General features: G+C 41.4%; 1 protein-coding gene across 1 annotated transcript in view; it reads right to left on the bottom strand.

Moving 5' to 3' along the window:
- The window catches only part of LOC109987915 (protein bicaudal C homolog 1), a 60,242-nt gene that overhangs the window by 17,954 nt on the left and 22,263 nt on the right, over positions 1–20,025 (bottom strand). Inside the window, exons 3-7 of the mRNA XM_029278329.2 lie at positions 14,952–15,021; positions 9,036–9,115; positions 7,776–7,934; positions 6,101–6,154; positions 2,389–2,571 (exon numbers count right to left, since the gene is read on the bottom strand). Coding sequence (XP_029134162.1) covers positions 2,389–2,571; positions 6,101–6,154; positions 7,776–7,934; positions 9,036–9,115; positions 14,952–15,021 — 546 coding nt within the window. The remainder of the gene's footprint in view (positions 1–2,388; positions 2,572–6,100; positions 6,155–7,775; positions 7,935–9,035; positions 9,116–14,951; positions 15,022–20,025) is intronic.

The following is a 20,025-nucleotide window of genomic DNA, read 5'->3' as shown; positions in this document are numbered from 1 at the left end:
AATCATATAATTACGTGACAAAGAGTTGATGTCAAATAGCAGAAAATGAAACATAATTATGGAGCATTCATTTGACCAATTAACAATGTGAAATCAAAAGGGGAATAGAAAAGGCACGTTGTCCTTTGTCCAAAGAAAACATCTCTGTTTTCTATAAAACCAGCGGAAACTAATGTATTTTCCACTCCCATGTGCTGTCCAGTTGAACAGGCTCATTCCTCACTGTCTCTGCTATGCCTCTGCAAGCCATCACTTGGCCTTGTAAAGTAAGTCATCTCCAGTGTGCAACGGGAAATCGCACACTGTGGCCAGCATAACACAACAATCCACAGAGGTTTTGCAAGCCTCAAAGGGTCTCGCACCACCACATAACATAGCACACATATTCTCTAATCCTCTAGCCATTATCTGGTACGCTTCCAAAAACTGACTGACCCCACAGACCTACCACATACTCAAGACCTCTAACCCGCTTCTGCATACATGCTAAATGTAGTCACTGGAAAACTGAAACAAGCTCCATATTTTATAAAGATGTAGCTGGCAGGTATAATTTGGCAGAGATGATGCAGACACTTCTTGGCAGGCTGTAAATTTGTACATTTCAAATTCCAGTGAAGGAAATGCATCAATGGGCAAAACCTATATACATATACAGTATGTTTATACATAAACAAGCTGCAGAGTAGAAAAAAACTAAATGTATACATCAATTTAAAAAAAAAAAAAAAATAGATGTAACTCAGGACAGAGTGGTGGACCTCCTGGTACAGTACTGGGGAAGTATTTCTCTCCCGGTGCAGTGCTGACCCAGCAGACGCTCAGTTCAAGCCACCAAACATCTCTCAGCACTCTCCTACCCCTGTGGTGCTGAAAGTAATGAGGCAGTTCATACGAGAAAAGTGACGACCGCTGACAGTGTTGGTGGGCTTTGACATGGTGGAGCTCTGAAAACCTTTTTTTTGGTCTGTGGTACGCCTTGATAAATGTAGACATTTATAGGGAGGGCATTAACTAAAATATCTTTACACTGAAATGACTAAAAAAGAGCACATAGATCAGGGTTTAGTTGGTTACAAAAGTATTTTAACAGGACATATACCACATTTTTGAGAGTTGAACTTGTGACCTTCTACATTAGTGAATGTAATGGAAAAGCCAATAGTTAAGTAAAATCGCTGGTGTTTGGCACCTTCCTGTCCTACAGAAAGTAGGCTTACTCCGTGTCTGCAGGTGAAAGCCAACCCAAGGTTCACCCTCGTTTTAGAACATACTTTATCCGCGTTGAACTTCGCCTTACTACGATTACATTTTCTTTTCTTTATTGCTACATCCGCATTTGTCATATTAGCCGGTTTGAATGCCGTCCACTCACTGGGTTTTGTCCACTCCCAAACTCATCTGTGCGCTGTCATTGGACACACCAGCTCCCCACCCAGAAACACCCCGAATCAACCAAAACAAAACATTAAAATACAGGCAGAGGACAGAGGCTCTGCAGTCACCACCACACATGTATGGAGCCCCATAAGTGATGGCTGAGTGGCATTAGTTTTGTATAAGTCTACATTTTATTTTTTAGGAACAATCTACTGACTATCTTTAAGAGAGAGGAAATTTGAGGAGAGAGATTGGGGAAGACATTCACCAAATAACGCCAGGACTGGGAGTCCAACTTGCGACTATCGTGACAAGGACTGTAGCCTGGGGTGCTTTCTCTGCCAATTTAGTTAAACCAGAGCTCCAAAACTGACAAACATTTTGACTTCAATAATTCATTGTCTCACATCAAGTAAATCTGCCAAATGTTTACTACTTCCAGTCTCTAAACCATGGCTGAAGAGTTTCCGCTACTTTCTTCCTGTTTTAAAAGATGGAATGTCCTCTTGATTTTACTGTTACGACAAATTAAGCTCTTTTTCGAGTGTCACATTGGGCATTTTTGCAATTTTCTTATATAGAATATATGATTAAATGAAATCATACTATAATTTATAAAAATGTAGATATCTTTTATTGTGTCCCTTTAAGAAACTAGATTTTGATGTCTGTCTTCTCAAAGTTTAAAGAGAGATTTGTAGCATTTCCTATATTAAATGATAACCAACAAAGTATTAAGTCTGTCATCATTGGGGCGCTGGTGGCACAGTGGTTAATTCGCGCGCCCCATGTATGGAGGCTCTAGTCCTCAAAGTGGGCGGTCTTGGTTCAAATCCAGCCATGTCATTCCCCACTCTCTCTCCCTGATTTCCAGCTCTATCCACTGTCCTACCTCCTCATTAAAAGGCACAAAAATCCCAAAACAAATCTTTAAAAAAAAATGTCTGTCATCATTGCACATGGAAGAACGGTTGGGGTATTTATCTAAATCACCAGACACCTTCTCACCTTGACAGCGTTGGCGTTATTCTGTGAGCCGCGAACCACGCCTGTGGCCCTGTAGAGGCGAGTGGGGGGCTTGAAGGAGACTGTGAGGTTGTAGGTCTGCGAGATGTGCTGCACAGTGGGGGAGCTGGGGTCAGACTGCATGATGGCGGGAAGCTCGAAAGACAGCACGAGAGGGAGCAGCTCCTGCAATATGGAGGGACAGAAGGAGAGAGCGTGATGTGATATGAGGGTGAGAGAAAAACCCACACAGACACATCATCATGATGACTGCTTCAATGTCGGATTGATTAACATTTTGCCGACAATGCTCTAAGAAAACAAGTGGAAACTAAAGTTATCACCTGAACTACATCATGCATTCAGACTGACTGACTGAGACAATTTTGACACCAAGTAAAAACAGACTGATTTCTTGACATAGTGTGGATGACACAGAGACATAACAACCTTGCCTTTAACAGAAGGTGGCAAAACACGGCATGAAAATCTGTCAGCTCAAATAAATCCAAATAGGTTAATCAAAATGAGGTCAGCACTGCCAGCAAAAACAGAAAGACAGCCTTAGTTACGTTAAGTATGCTGCACTGTGCTGCGGTGGTCTCACTCACAAGATTAATTTAAACATTATGGCTGCACAGTCAAATATGGTTCAAAGAATTCTGCAACGCGTCAGTCTACGTACAGTTCAGGTTCATACATGGATTTCAAGTCATCGATTCAAACCACAGAAGCGGCAACAGACATCATCTTTCGTCATTTAAATCACAGCAGTCAGTCAAACACAATAGACGCTGACAGGAAGGCCTCTCTTCATGAATACACACACTTATGCATGCATGGGAGAGAAATCAAACCGGCACACACCCAAACAGAGACAAACTGAAGGGGAATGTACATACACACACCCGCACATAAGCCAATGGATACACACTCTCTCTCACACACACACACACACAGTGTTATCCAAACACTGACTCTCGGGCAGAGCGCCACTATGGTTTTGGCTGCCAGTGAAGGGCAAGCAGCATGAATTGCTCTGACCAAAGAAATGCATCCCTGATCAGTCCCATATGCGCTTGGCCTTACATTTGTATCACGTTTCAGCACTCGCTCTCAGAGGGCTCAAAGGAAATTTAGGTCAGCAGTGAGGGAAACGCAGGAGAGGACACGCAGAACAGCAGGAGTCAGGCGATGAATGAAGAATGGACTGATTTTAACGATGAAGCTGACCTCAGCTTTTTTTTTTTTTTTTTTTTTTGGACTGGTATCTGCCAGGAGTCTACCTGGCAGATACCAGTTGCACATATATTCAATCTGAAAGGGTAGTTACAAGGCTTCAGTTCTCCTGACAAAAAGGGTGAGAGATGAATATCTTCGAGGTAAAGCAACCAGCCAGGACCTTTCATCACCTGCCCGTCAGCTCCACCTAAAAAAGCTTCGAAAAAAATCCCCCCAAGAATCCATCACCTCAACAACCGCCTGCTTACAGTCTCAAAACAGATCTCCACCCTAGTGGGCCCCAGAAATACAGTAGAAATACAGTAGACCTTACAAATCTACTCTGGTATGTCTGAATGTTAAAGGAACATTACATTCATCGCTAATGCAGCTTTGGGAGAAAGAACAATAAAGCCTCTTCTGGTTTCAGAAGGGGTCGAGGGGGGAGAACGTGGTCTAAAGGCCACCCAGAACCAAAACGTACATCAAACTACATCTCACTGTTATTCACTAGCAACCTCAACAGAAGGGTCTTAAGACAATAGAAAAAAAAACATATTTCTTCCTGCATTTTACACTGACAAAAATCCCCTGGAATACTTTCACATTTGAGATTTCAAAACAGCTGAGGACAATCAGTTTAGTTTAGCAACAGTTTAACAGGTTAAAACTCCAAGTTGTCTTCCTGTTGTATACAATTGAAATCCTCAGGGTACAACATTTAGAGGTAGGTTAAGAGGTTTTAGTAGGTTTTCTTTGTCTATACCTTCATACAGTGAGCCAAGATGGGGAGAGAATCTGTCAGTCAAATGCTGTAGTCCTAATAGAATGACTTCAGTTTTATCCTCATTGAGCTGAAGAAAGTTGGTAGTCATCCAGGTTTTGATGTCTTGAAGGCAGTTATTGAGGTCATGCAGTTTTTTATTGTTGTTGGGCATACATAATTAAATGTATCTGTTAATGGATTGCTAGTCTTCTTGAGTATGGAGTATTTCATAAAACAGCATAAAAAGGAATTTGGATGTAACTGAGGTTAGTATTAAAGGTCTGGTTCTTTCAAAAGAAGCACGAGGGAAACCTATCTTTTGATCCGCCCTCGTCATCCGCTGACTGTGTATTCTGTGAAAGCCAAAACAATCTTTGTGGTTCTCTGCAGTTTATATTATAAACCTCTTTGTAACACACTCCTATGGTTAGGTTTGATTATTCTCCATATTAAAAAAAAATCCCTGGATGAACTGCGCTTCAGCTTGCTACTTATGAAAATAACCATTAAACATGGAGAAGTATGGGTATGAATATTCAGAGATTTGCCAAAACACACTATGCTAATATCCAGCATGACCTTCTCTCCTCCACCCCCCACCCCCTCCCCCAAATCACACACGTCTCACTCACTCAGTCATTCGCACATGCACTCAGACTTGTTAGTTTTGGTCAGTCCAGAGCGGAGGGACATGTTCACTGTAAGCTACTGCTGCCACAGTGCTGAAATGAAGCAAAAGTTCAAGGATGTAACACTTCACTCGAGCATGCGGGTCCTCCACGTGCAGAGCTGAGGCTGGAGGTCGGGCTTCCAGTCAGACTGAAACTGTAGATGGAGACGATTCTAAAAAATAAGCTGGAGATGCTTGTATTCTACATTTGTTCTCAGGAAGTGGTCTGGGAATTAAGAATTGTATTTGCGGCTTAGAGGAAGTATTGAAACTGTGCCTGGAGTGCAGGATTACGTACGGTAACCCTGAAACTCTTCCACTAGACGGATTAGGCAGGGGACTTGGCTGCCTTCAGTCTGATCTGATGTTTTTTTGTGTGGAGGATGTAACGGTTATAATTCTGAGAGCCAATAAGTAAACAACAGCCAAATATCAAGCTAACACATGAGCTGCAGTAATACATCTAATATGACAGAATGGATTAAATGGTTCTGATCAATGGACGAGCAAGAGATGGGCACTCTGAAGCTACAGTCAGGCGGAAATCAAAAGGTCAAGCCAGGAGGAGCAGGACATAGCTTGATCATGGTAGACGGATTCCAGCTTGATTAGCACGCTAGCACAACAGTCCACGAATATGGAAATTGACAGGGTTTTATCAAACTTTTTCCTGTAGGTAAATCACATTTTTCACTCAACTAGACTACAGCAACTACACAAGTCAATAATTTATCTGTTAAAGAGGAAAACACTGCAGAGTGCCACTATGTTATTTTCAATAATCTATAGAACTAATCCACAAGTCTGTTCATGAACACAACAGCATTGTATGTGCAAACTGAGGCTGGCAAGAACAGGATATGAAGTCGCCCTGACACTTTTTTTTTCTTACTGTTAACATCAATCAGTTCTGAAACCAATGGAAAGTGTCAGAAACTTGAGCTGACCACAGCTGTCCCCCTCCATGCAGGTCACAGCTACACACTTACAACCCTGCAGGGAGTGAGTGTTTGGGTGGAGTACCCCTTTAAGACAAGTGTGGCTGAGCTCCAACTTACCCGTATTTTTACTCGCGCTGCCTCCACCCCTCCTGGCTGCCCAGCGATGGACACCTGTTCACAATAAAAAGTTACATGTAAATCAGTTAGCACGCTCTGACCCAATCCAAGACAAACAATGGCTCAGGTCAATGCACACAGTTACTCTAAATCTCAGAGTAGAAAATTCTTAAATGAAAACAGACAATTTTAACAGCCTCCTCAATGCTGAAACCTAATCCATCTTTGTGACATGCAGTATTTCCACTTAATACTTTGTATTCTTGAACCACATCATTACAGTTACCAGTGAGTAGAAAAATGGCCTCTACAATTGTCGTAATTTACCTTTTAGAACCACGAGATGAGAGGTTTGATTAAGTTTGTTACCGCAGTAATGAAAGAGACGATTAATAGGCTTAGGTTTTGTTTCATTTTTACATGTGACAGGTCAACACTGACGAACAAACCAAGACACAAATGCAGAGGGCTCCTACCCAGAAGATTTTTTTCCAAATAAAAAAAAACGTCACTGGAAAATAAATGATTCAGTAACATTAAGAAAGCTGCCCCATGTGCAGAGGCTACAGTCCTCGTCACAGTGGGTTCGAATCCAGCCTCTGCCCTTTGCAGCATGTCATCCCACACTTTCTCCTCCCTACATTTCCTGTCTCTATTCAGCTGTCCTATTTAATGAAGACATAAATTGCCAAAAAAATATCAAAAAAAAAAAGAAAGAAAAAAGAAAGTCAGTCTGGGCTTTCTCCACGGAAAGAAAACATGTATATACAACACGTTTGCACATGACAAATGTCAGGGTGATGCCGTGAGAAACAACATGTATCAAAGTGAAAACCAGGGTTAAGCCTCATGTAAGCAAACACATGCCATGGTTAAGTCTGTTTGCAAAAAGACATCCTCAATCCAAACAGCTTCAGAGAGAGTGAAAGGTAAACAAGAACTTCATTGATTTTCCCACTTGTTTCTATTTTCTTATCAACACCGCTGCACTTGTCAATGAGCTCTGTATCTCAAAGACTCTGCTTCAGTCAGTAAGCTTAAAGGGGCCTGGGGCTTCAAATGACTCTCTTGCTACTCATAAGCCTGTGCTTGCATCACCAGAGCAGCACTGGAGGGTTTTAACGGTGTATGACATGCATAGTCCTGACAAGTTAATAATCTACATGTTGTAAATACATTATACTCTGTTAAATCCACAAGTACTTTCATACACAGGTGCACTGCAGAGCACCTGGCAGAGATACTGTAGCTATCGGATGCTGTGCCGGTAGTGTGTTTCCCTGAACTGCTCACACTTTTCTTTAATAGTATTTACAACAGGATCCACTGCTCTTTAAGTGAATCCAGCTGAAACACAGGCTTCCTCTGTGTTGACCAATCAAAATGAAACAACTGGACCAACTCTCTGCAACCTGTTTTTAAATTAAAACCTTAGAGCAACGTTTCAAGAAAATGAATCGCAGAAGGACGAGGAAAGTAAACAGCTAAAGGTAACAGAATGAATCACACTTACACTTTAAGTATAATCACAGTGCAATGTTGTGGTTCAAGAGATTGAAGCGAAATATTTGAAGAGGAAAACTCTTTGATTTGACAGCAGCCAGCAGCTCCCACCGCACATCTCTCTTCTTAAGCCTCAGTGAGAAAGCGTGATAGTTAATCTAGTCGTACAGACCTGGTTGCTTTTCTCTGCCTGGTTGTTCCTGTTGGAGTCGGGGAAATGGATGTGGCACCCGGTCTCCTCCATTACCCTTTTGATGTTGTTGCCACCTTTTCCAATGACATGAGAGTGCTCTGTGTGGGAGACGTCCATCTTCAGAGTTACCCTGTTGCTCTAATGAGATAAAATGACATGGTTGGAGTGAAATAATGATTCATCAAATTTGCAAAAGCTCAGTGATTGGAGTGAGATGAACGTGCATGAATAATATGGTTGAAAGGCAAAAGATGAAATGATTTCACAAAGGCAGAAAATGCCACGAAACCTTGAACTTTCTACAGGAATTTCACCCAATGCATGCAATGGAAGTTGTAAATAAATATTGCTGCAGTAGTAACTGTTTGCTGGTATGTAAGGAAGCCATCATGTAAATACAGTGCAGACAATAGTGTCCCCTGAGGCCGAGCTTCTTCATCATCACAGATCAAATCAAATGCTTCTGTTGAAATGGCTACGTGTCATTTATTTGTTATTATTTGTAAGTTTATTTTATTAATCTACCGCACAATATACAGTTAAATACAAACTTAAAATTTAAAGTCTTAAATGAAAAGGAGAAGAAATAAGAATAATCTCACATAATCTACTCCTCTTTCATGAGACATTCATTAACAAAACACATCATTCATATTCTTTAAACAAAATAAAATATTAAAACACGTATAAACAAACACCAATATTATATAATTATAATACTGTTTCAACAACAAGCCAGTGAAACATCTGTTCCCCTAACTCCATCTTAACAGTCATAAGACCCTGAACTTAAGATGTCCCCTCTTATAATCACTTTCAGCTGCAGCAATCATCTCAAAAAGAACAAAATAAGCAACAAAATATGAGGGAAATTAAAAAAGGAATCAAATTATCAAGTGACTGTGCCAAAGCGAAACAGTCGTTTCATGACTAAACTGTATGAAATGCTAAGAAACTGAGCCTGTCATGTGCTGCTTGTTGTTCAAAGTGCACAGAGGACTGCTTTCCCCCAGGGGGGGCTACAGTGCAGGCACCTAGGCAGTTGATTTCTTGTGTTGCCATGACAATGAAGCCTGGATGCACACACTGTCTGCAGCTAAGCTTGGGATGTGAGTATCTGGTGAGATTAGTGCCAAATTGTTGCTACACTACTGTGTGCAATCTGTCATTTGGACAGTGAGGAGAAGTGAGGTGAAGAGCATTCAGGGAGTGAATTTCACAAATAAAAATGAGTAGTACCTTTGTGTCGAGAACAGACATTATTCTGTCTTTGGCTTCCCTCACATTCTCCCTCTTCCCGCACACCTTGATGTGTGGATCTGCAAGGAGGGAAAAAAAGAGGAAACTTTAAAATAAAGGGGAAAGGGAGCATGTGTAGAGATTAAATGTGAGAGTGAGACACAAGTGTAACCCTTTTAATCAAACATGACACAGCAGTGAGCATTTGTCAACAAATGACAGAGCGTCAGAGGGAAAGCTCTGCAACAGTAATCGCTGCTTTGATATCTGCCGAGGCTCATTCATGTTGGCAGGCAACCACATCGCGTGGGGTTGGGGAGGGTACAGGGTGGGGAGGGTACAGGGTGGGGAGGGTACAGGGTGGGAGGGTTGCAACGCTGTGGAAATATATTCAAGCAATCTATCAGTTAGTCGAGCCTACAGGAACACTCAAAGACGAGGTGAATTGTACTGCAGCGTTGTACCCTCAAAGGAAGACAGAGACAGCGGTGTGAAGCTTATCAGCTCATTTTCCAGAACCCCATCCTCTCTTTCGATGCAAAAGCTAATTTTTCCATTTCAATCTCACACACTTTATTGTGTTTATCAGCCGTCACACCAATAACCATTTCTCTTTCTCTCAGGAAATCATGACCCTCCTACAGAAAGTTTAACATCCCATTTTTGTGTAAAAACTTAACTCAGTGGGCCCACAGGTGGTCATGGGAGAAAAAGGTCCGTATAACTTGAGTAAACTGTGCTTCCTAAGCCAAACCCCTTTACAACTAAACCCCTTCAAAGCTAAAGCTCATGTCTGCAGCATTGGCCAAGTCTACATCTGGCTCAGCTGCATGCACGACCCCCTGGAGAACTCAAATGTGAAAAAAACACAAAAATTCAAAATGTGCACACGCATGTACTACACACCCACGCTCCATCGCCCCTGTGTTAACTGTACTGAGCTGCAGGAAGTCGACTAAGCCCCCCTTCCAGGAATACCCCCTCCCCATATACACACTGACAGAATCTGAGATTTATCCGTATAGCCCTCAGACAGGACTCGCAGCATCAGATTTATTGTTACAAAGTCTTTGGGACCTTAAAGAACCCTACGTTTGCATGTTTAGAGTTTGGCTTGTGAGTGAGGAATCCTTACAGTGCAGCAATGAGGACAACTAGAAAAAGATGGTCAGAACTTTTTTTTCTGAAGTTGAGGGAATTCCCAATGTTCAAGTGTTATTGATTATGTTTTAATTACCATCATCAACTCACAAAAGCTAAACAGACATAGTCTCCATGGAGCTGCAAAATACAAGGTGACCACATGGCCTTTGAACATGGTAATGCTAGAATGATGAATTCTGGTTTTCAAGTGTATCTGGAGGAGGTTTGGTTCTTCTGTCTAACGGGCATTTGGAGCTATGAGGTCCAGTGCCAGCTAACAAGTGTCAACCTTGTTATGATGTCGGGGGGGGGGGGGGGAGACGGCAACCTCAACGCACACTACAAGAGATGTCAGATCATCTGGGAGAGAAACAGCTCTACTATTGGTTGTGGGGAATGAGCTAAACAAGAAACCGAGCTGAAGCCCGAGAAAGAAAAACAAAACCAAGGAAAACAAAGGAAAAAGAGCAGCAAGATCACAGTCTCAGCAGCAGTTCTAGGGGAATTTTCCCATCATACAGCTGTTGCTGTGAACAATAGAAATCCCTCCACTTCCTCCTGTGGCACCCAATGTGACCATTAGAGGGAGTATGGCTCTTCCAGTGTCTGTCCTGCACTGCACATCTGGCAAACATTAGCCAGTCTAAATGAGAGTTGCAGTCGTGATGTAGAACACCCCCGCATTTTTGAAATGGAGTGTGCTGCGTGCTGCGTGCTGTTTTTTTTTTTTTTTTTTTAAGCTGATTGGCTGTGGAATAAAAAATGAGCTCCTAAAGTCTTAATTTGGCACACGCAAAAGGTAGAAAAGCAAACAAAACACTTGCAGCTGCAAAAAGTGAAGGGTTTGGAATCGCAGGGATTTTACACAGCTCCACTTCCACAAAAAAAGAAACCTTTTGACCCTTTTTGGAGCTCTGCACTGGCAAAGCTGAAGCATTTTTCCAGCTGAGGACTACATTTGCAAATACCACACAAATGAAGGGAAATAAGTCCTTTTGGCTTTATTTCTCTCGCTCAAAACATCTGCAGATTTGTTAAAACAGTCAATTGTCAATTCAGAGCAGCTTTTAGAAATGTATCACATCAAAACAAAGCACAAATCATGAGCGTCTTACAGTATAGATTGTTCTTTTGCACAGAGCTGTAGGTTGCAATGCAGCCCTCTATTTGTGAGTGATAGTGCCGCCTCACTGTATTAAATCACTAACAGCGTGCCGATGATAGCTTGCCCCAGAGGCTAACAACTGGCCTTATCACACTCATGCAGGTGGCAGCAAGGGATTGCTAGCTGCAGGTGATAAATGCAAGAGAGGAGCAGGCATTTTGATGGAGTGTGGCCCAGTGTCGGGAGAGGTTACAAACATACAAATCCTCCAACATCTGCCGCTATCCTGTAGAGAGCAACTGATTCCAGACTGCACATTAAAGACGACACTGATGCTGAATACCAGCAAAAAAAACAAGGCAAACTAACACCTTCAAAGAGTATCACTTTAGATGAGGGTCATTTACAGTAATCTGATACCCCGCATGAACAAGACAACCACAGAAGAAGCTATTTTTAGCACAGAGGAAGTGAGTTTTATGTCGGTCATATCTCATAAAGGAGTGATGCAGAATGAAAGGAATGCAGGTTATTGTCTCAAGTCTTTTTCCTGATGCTCTCTCTTTTTTTTCTTCTCCAGGGTCCAAATCTTGAAAAGGGGGTGTTCTGATCATCAAATCCAGTTTTGGTTTTAATCTTTGTTATTGATAATGAAGCTTAAGCAAACATTCAGCTACATTCAACTGAGTAAAGTTAAAGAAATTAAGGATTCCCCCCCCACAAAATATTCTCGTAACTATTCGTCTTACAGTGATTTCTAACTTTATTTAAGTCACAACGCTAAAGTCAAAAGTAGTTTCTAACTATTTAATTTCTTACTGCATGTTAAAGGTAAAAAGTTAAAATAAGAATAACATTTCTGTGAAACTCTTGTTATAAATCCACCCTGATCCTGTATTTGATCATGCCTTTGAACCCTACCCTACTCAGAACAGACTGTTTCTGTGTCTGTAACTTTAAATGTAAATGAGTTGTGTCTGGCAACGCCCCTCTCTGGAAGGGCTTGGATTGCATGGGCTTGCACCATACCCAATTGTTTATGTTGAGAAGGCAGACTCAGAGGGCAGCACAAACACCTAGCTTTGGGAGTGTCACCCACCTGGGGGAGGGGATACTGCCCTTTGTGATGTCATGAAGGGAAAATCTCTAAATGGCCTGTTTGAGAAAACATTTTCTGAAAAGTGGCACAGGCAAAAGACAAAGATGATGGACTCATCTCATAATTTGGGGGTTGGAAGACAGACTTTTAATAAGGCAGTTTTTTCTTACCACTGTAACTTTTGCTGCTTTGCTAAAGTGCTAATGATGGATAGGCCGGGTCTTTGTAATATAGAAATAAGTAAGTTATTTTACCTGCTTTGTGTAACATAACAATGAGTATGGTATTTTTACCTGCTCTTTTGTCATGTTAAAAGACAAAGAGAAAGGTCTTTTACCTGCTTTTTGTAAAGTGTCTCGAGATAACACTTGTTATGAGTTGACGCTATACAAATAAAAATTGACTGATTGATTGATTGATAGGGACACAATTAGTGTTAGAAAACCATGGTGAAGTGTATTTTGCATAATACGGGATATTTAAAGGTTCCCAGGTGTTGACTAGGACCATTGTATTTGAGACCCCACCCAGGACAGGTGGAGGTCTTTGTTGGGGGTCAGGTGAGGTCTGATGAAGAAAGGAGACTTTATTAGTTCTGTAAAGTGACCCCACTCCCAAGTGGTATTGCACCTGCTGTTTTGTTGAAATCTAAAGCGTACACTTTGATATGGAGCCCCAGTTAGAGCATAGATAGTCTGGATTTGGTAAAAAAACATTTTTTTGCAGGATCATTGAGATCCAATCCAATCTTGTGCAGGTTTATAAAGGATTGCTAATGTCAGGTAGCAACAAGGGGATGAACAAATCTGGATCCTTTAAAATCCAGATCAAACTCTTGGGCAACATGGGCTTGATATTCATCTTCAGGCTTCGATAGTCAGATTCTAGCCTGTGGACTTTATCAGAAGTAAAATATCCTCCTTGAGCTCGCCTCCTTTTTCCTTTACATGTGTTCAGGTTGTTAAAACACATGGCCAGTTCTCCTATGAATGCCTTCCATCAAAAGATAACCGTGAGTGATAATCCAACATTCCTCTCCTCTTGTTTTACGCAACTCAGAGGAGAAATGTGACAGAACCACAAATCATGGAACGAGGTTTTAAATAGCCTCATGTTGTTCATGGAACATCATTTCCAGGTGGTGCTGCGAGCAGGTTTTGTGAATGAACTCATAGTTGGTCTGAATGGATGTTTGTGTGAGAAGAGATTGTTGATTAAGCACCCTAAGAGAAGAATGTAAAAGATTCTGATGTAACCCCATCAACTATTCTGTGTGCAGAGCAAGTGAGGAAGTTACATAATGTCATTGGATTCCACATCTGGCTTGAAGACGCACACTGGTGATCCCCCCTGGGGACAACAAAGGGGGCAGAGCTACACCTATTCCTCACCCCCTTACCCTCATACCCTCATACCTCACACCTCACACGTCTCCACCCCTCCCGGAAGAGCTTTAAATAACCGTGATAATGTTTTATTGGTAACAGAGTGCTGGAACAACCCGGCATATAAATGCGTGACTCGCAACACCCTGCCTTCCACGGCAGAAAACAGAAATTCCTCAGCGCAGATGAAGTCACTGAGGAACAGAAAACATGCACGCTTTCATCTTTCAAACTTCTCAAAAACTTTTTAATAATGAAATCTCATGCAACCCTGATATACTCCCCTTTTGGCTATTTCAGTCCAATGACTCCTGAGAACATTTTTCTGATTAACACAACAGTGACTTATAATCATTAACATACTTAAGGAGGAAAGCTAACTCAACTATGCTTTTAATAATATGACATTCCCTATCATGACATAGCAGAACTGATACTCATTTTAAAATGCATTTGGTCAGTGGTTTGGGTAAGTCATGACAATTATACCTGAGTTAATGGACTTTGATGCATGTTGGGTTAAATGTACTGATTTGAAATCATATTCATACGAACTGTAGACTCATAATTCAACAACAGCAGAATAAGCTGTTTGGCATTGGCAGAGAAAATTTGGCAAGTTTTTCATGGGCGCAACCCACATACTCAGCTCTGCTGCTCATCCCACAAATGCATGTTCCTTACAAATGTGGCACCATTTAAAAGGGAAATAAACAGGCTTTCCAACGGTATAAGGTGTATTGCCAAGAAGCATTGATACAACAAAGAAATAATCTACCAAACACAAATTTCCTTACTTTTTGTGCTATGTTTGTATATTTTGTTATCTAAGGAATCGGACACTTTTTCGAAGTTATTTTTTGAGCCTTTTTAAAAAAAATCAGATACGACAGCTAAAGAGAGACAGGAAATGTTGGGAGTGTGGGATGACATGCAGCACAGGGTCGAGGTCAGATTCAAACCCACACCAGCTGCGACGAGGACCTCCGTACATGGGGTGCACATTATAACTGCCATTCTATCAGCGCCCTGATTCAGATACTATATTTCACTGTTTTTATACCAGTTTCTCAAATATAAATGAATAATCTGGTTTATGAGACAAAACAAAAGCATACAGATTTTAAAAAAGAATACACTCAATATGGGATTTAAACGACAATTGAATAAAAAAAAATAGTCACCTTTTTTGGACTTGGCTCCGATTTTGAGTTTGGAAGGCCAGGCTATCTGTGTCTGTGTCTCATCCATGATCTGGAACAGAATGAAAGAGAGGTAACATTATTAACTTATCATAGATATCAATATTGACAGATCATACAAATTGATGGCAACAAAAAGAAAACATATTGAATAATAAAAAAAAACTGTTTCTCCAGTCTTGATTATAGTAATGCAAAACAAGAACGTGCACCTGCACAAAAGCACACATTAGTAGGCTTTGTGTGTGTTGATCATAATCACATCCTCCTTCTTTAATACCAACAAAAAATATAGAATGAACATGGTTCCAGTCAGTGTTACTTAGAACTAATGCTTTTCAGTATTTTAATGTTACACTTTATTTGCTTGAAGTGTTGACAGCTCCCCGCTGCTTCTTCGCTAATAGAAAACATTCATTTGGATGATTTTAGAGAACATATGAAACTCGGTATTAGCAGTCATAACCGTGCCAGAAAACAAAGACCTTTCATGAGGAAAAGTTCTGCACAACAAGATCGTTTAAAACTTCTTCTTTTTAGGTTATGAAACCTTGAAAAATAAAAGGAGCTTTGAGTCCAGTTCAAACATTAGCTTTGATATAAGCTCATGTGATGTTTCTAAAAGCTGATTCTTTCTGCTCAACACCCAAATCCTCCCACCATCCTAACACCAACTAAACAAGCAAGAACAACAGAAGAAAAAGAAAGAGAGAGGGATCGAATAAGTACTCCTGGCTTTGCTACACATGCAAAATGCCAACAACAATCTATGTAAGAGCCCTTTGACTATTTAAGTCCTGGTAACCAGGAGCATATGTATCTATGAAAAAAAACAAAAAACTACTGGCCCTTCAAAAAAAGAGAGAAAAAAAAGCTAGTGAGGGGGCTGTCAGACTTCCAATCATCTATTACCCAACCTCCTCTTGTCATCCATGAGGAAGCTCACCTTGCTTAGCGTTCCACAAACAAACCCTCTGAGAACTAGCTGCCACTTTTCATGTTGGTTAATGGATAAAAAACAAGAGTCAAATCTGTTAAACCTTCAAAAAAATAAAGAAGAGAGATACAGACACTCTATCCTAGTGGCTCTGTCCTGGATGTGCACTAGTCTTGTTTTCACAAAAGTCCGGCGGCCTTTTGTTTGTTTTGATTCTTTCCAGGGGTTTGTGTTTTTGCGGTGGAGATTTCTCAAAGTTTCAGACACGTGACTAAACGCTGGAGGACTGTTTGTTTCAGGCTCATTACATGAGCAGCGATTAATGTTTCTCTGTGGTCCGGTGAGTTAAGAAATGAGCCAAATGTAACTCAAATGTGAAAGAGCGTATATTAAGAGCAATCGACACGACCAATGAAGATAAGATGTTAAGCATATTGGCAGGGCTATACAGCTATTCACAGCCTTTAATATTTAAAAGACTTTCACATCGACTCTGCTCTTTTTCTGGCAGTGGAATAAGAACTACAGCCTGGATTTCTTGGGGGAAGTTCTGCACAAATCAAAAAGGGGAAGCTTTTAAAATCCCCATATGCTCCTCTCTGGAGCACGGTCTGTCTGGCATCCTTTACAACAAACTCTGACAGTTTTTTTTTTTCACTGCCAGCTTCACATACCTGCAAAACAGAGATTTGAAAAGGGCTGATGTCTGTCATATACTCCGGAGTCCATGACTGGCTGACTGGAAGCCGTTTCAGGCCTCACTGATTTTCTTCTGCGTCCCATAATCACATACAAAAACGAAAGCGGCAACAGAACATCAAGGTGCATACACCAAATTCTTGCACAAGAATGAATGATAAAGAGGCAACAAAAACTACTAAACACCTTTAAAGGCAAACTTCACAGATGGTGAAATGATGCTGTGAAATACCTTTGAGGCTCTTGTTATTGGAAAACCAGAACTAAAAATGAAGTGGACTTCAAAGGGTGAATCATGCCTTTCTTTAGTACAACATTGTTGGAAATTCCTCAGAAAACTCATAAAAATGATTATGACCAATAAAACCATTGCAACACACACATGGACAACCAAAGTGTATTTATTGATGTTTATAACCATTCTTTCTTCACTGTCTTTAGCTCTTGGCCCTTGTTGCATATCTTTCGATTATCCCTTATCAGCTAATGCAGAGAAACCTCCTTCCAGTCATTTACTCTCCATTGAGGGAGTCACAGAAACGAGAGTAATTTCAAGCATCATTTTGCGAAATGAAAATAAAAGAGAATTCCTGTCAGATAAGCTTGCTCAACTATTTTCTAAATGAATTCTTCTGTGGTATCATTAGAGTGACAAAGCCAAAAGAACAGTAAGAGCTTTCGCATTCAGCGAGCTAATGATCTCCCCTTCAACGTCCTCTTACTGGAAACCTTCCCACACCGCCTCTCTGCAGTGTTATCTCAAGTGCTGCAATAATATTATCAGTATATCCACTCAGAATGGTTTTTACACGCAATGAAACAAAGGCCTGAAACCAAAATCTGATGACTTCTGCGTTTCATTTTAGCTCGAGGCACCAGCGACTCTGATCTACAACACGACACCCTCCCTCCTGCCGCCGTCCGCTAACACCATAAATCACTCATACCCAGCGGCGGAATGCTTAACTTTTTCTCCATCAACTCAAGTCACATGCTCTTGCTAACAGCTGGATGAATCACAACAACATTAGAGGACATTCTGTTCCTGGTGATAAGGAGAAATTCCTTCACTTTTGCCTCCAACTTGCCCCCCTTTTTTTTTCTTTTTTTTTTTACTTTTCTCTTTAAAGAAAAAAGTCTCCCGCGACAGTGACAGATGTGTTTGGATTTTGTAACGGAGGCGTTCAATTTAAAACCACAAATTAAAGAAATATAAAACTGCCACATGCTCTCAGAGGTTGCTGAAGTAGCAGTTGCATTTGGGAGCAAATGGCACGACAAGTGATTCTTGGGAAATTCTCTTTTTGGTCTTTTTTTAAATTCAGAAATGTGCGATACATACAACCCAATTAAATAAAAAGCTTGTGAAGAAATTGACAAAAGTAACATCACTTATGAGGTAACTCCAATGAAACTTTCCTATAATTGTAAAATCAAAAGCCTATGCCTCATCAACTTCTCCTGTGAATGGGCCTTGTTCAGAGAGACCTGTTTCCTGTCCAGTGTTGCTGTTCTTGGCCGCGTCCTGCAGATGGGACTGATTTCTGACAGACCACACACCACTTTAAAAGGCTGGACGGCGTTTATTTTTTTTTGAAGGGGGGCTAGCATATACCTCGCAAATGGGTCCAGATATTTGCACAAATTATGTTACGTATACATTAAAGCGTCCCGCCCTCTGGTCCACGCTGTCCCAACCCTTTTTCTGAAAATGAATAAATACATAAAAGCTTCTGATCAGTTTTCCCGGCCCAACCTTGACATGATGATTGGTTTGCAGCTGGTGTTAGCAGAAGTGCGCAGAGCTGTAGGTGAAATCAAACAGGATATCATGAAGGCGATGTCCTGAGAGCGAGAGAGCATGTGTTCAATACACGTGACCATGTGCGTATGTCACTGTGTATACGTTTAGCGCGGCAGCAATCAACATGGTAGAGGCATGTTTCCTGGCCTGCCCTGCGATGTTGCAGCTGTTGATTCAGCTGGAATGTGTGTGTATGTCTGTGTGTATGTGTGTGTGTGTGTGTGTTATGGGGACACAGAGGGCTGATGGGGGCTGTAAAGAGGTTGGGAGTAAAGTTTAGAGACCGACTGAAGGAACAGGAGAGCTCCAAGCTGTCAGCGTGGACTCCAGCCATCCCCACGAGACCTGACAGTTATAAATTAGATCAAGTTAAACATTGGAGTGCTAACTGGCAGCTAAAGCCCCATTAAACCTCGGGGCTAATGCTAACATATACACAGTTATAAAAGACTGACACACATTACATGGAGGGCACTCCACAACACATGCAACCTTTTAATCTGCCAAGAGGAAAGGCATGATACGAGTAATTCTTGCTGCTTCATGAGTACAAAAACATTTGTTTACATGTTTTGTTTAGTAGAATTCATGCTAATCTAATTATTGCGATTTTTTTCTACAAACCGAAATATTTCATCCTGACAGCCTCAAGTTTTCCTGTTGGCATGAGACTCTTCAGCACCATAAAAACCAAATGAAATAAAATTACGTCTGGCCTGAGATCTGAGTGCACCAGCGCTTATATATCACGCCTGGCTTTATTTGCATAGCCAAAACCCCTTGGAAGAAGCAATGGAAGGGGGATCAGCTACAGCCAAAAGGGGTTCAAAGGCAACTCTCAACTCAAATCTTCTCCGAGCTCTTCTGTGGTGCTCGGTTATCGGTTCAACCAGCCCAGCTCCTCGGCTCTGTGCCGTCCCGCGGCTTCACTTCTGCACTTCTCTCCAAACAGCTTTGTGGTCGGTGCCATGATCTGACTCTACTCGACAGGTCCCAGTCCAAGACTTTCCCTGCACAGCAGTGGGATGAAGTGTTCACTGACGCACGCCGCCTGTTAAATTAATCAGACCCAACAGTGGCAGAAAAATTCCCTTTGTCTTTTTGAATGATAACAATGACTCACCAGTGCAATGATGAAGTAACGTTTGTGCAGAAGGAGAGAATACAAAGCAGATAGCAACAAGTAAATAAAATAGGAGGGACATTTTGCTGGAGAGGTTCCCCCATGTGAGCATCAGGTACAAACTCAAAGATCATTTCCAAGCTTTGGGACCCTCCTGGTGTCCCCACAATGTTTGCTATCCTCTTTATTCCCTCATTGACTACATGAGGAGGGTGGTCTGTTTGCTCTCTATGACAGAATGTAGCTCTGCACTCAAAGGAAGTCCAGCAGACAGTGAGTAAGAGGGTTTGATCAAATACACTAACTGCACCTCTGGGAAGAAAGAGCGTGGGCGGACTGTTTTTATGTTGAACTCGAAATCTCCCTGCTGAGGCAACAATGAGTGTAAAAAAAAAATCTGCGTCAATGACCGAATGCATGACGGAGAATGTAGCTGTGCATGTGCTTTAGTAGCCACACTGTGTGTGTGTGTGTGTGTGTGTGTGTGTGTGTG

This window comes from Labrus bergylta, chromosome 10 (genome assembly GCF_963930695.1).
Source record: "Labrus bergylta chromosome 10, fLabBer1.1, whole genome shotgun sequence".
NCBI classification, from domain to species: Eukaryota; Metazoa; Chordata; class Actinopteri; order Labriformes; family Labridae; genus Labrus; species Labrus bergylta.
The sequence above is the reverse complement of the archived record's forward strand: the minus strand, read 5'-3'. Positions and strand labels throughout refer to the sequence as shown.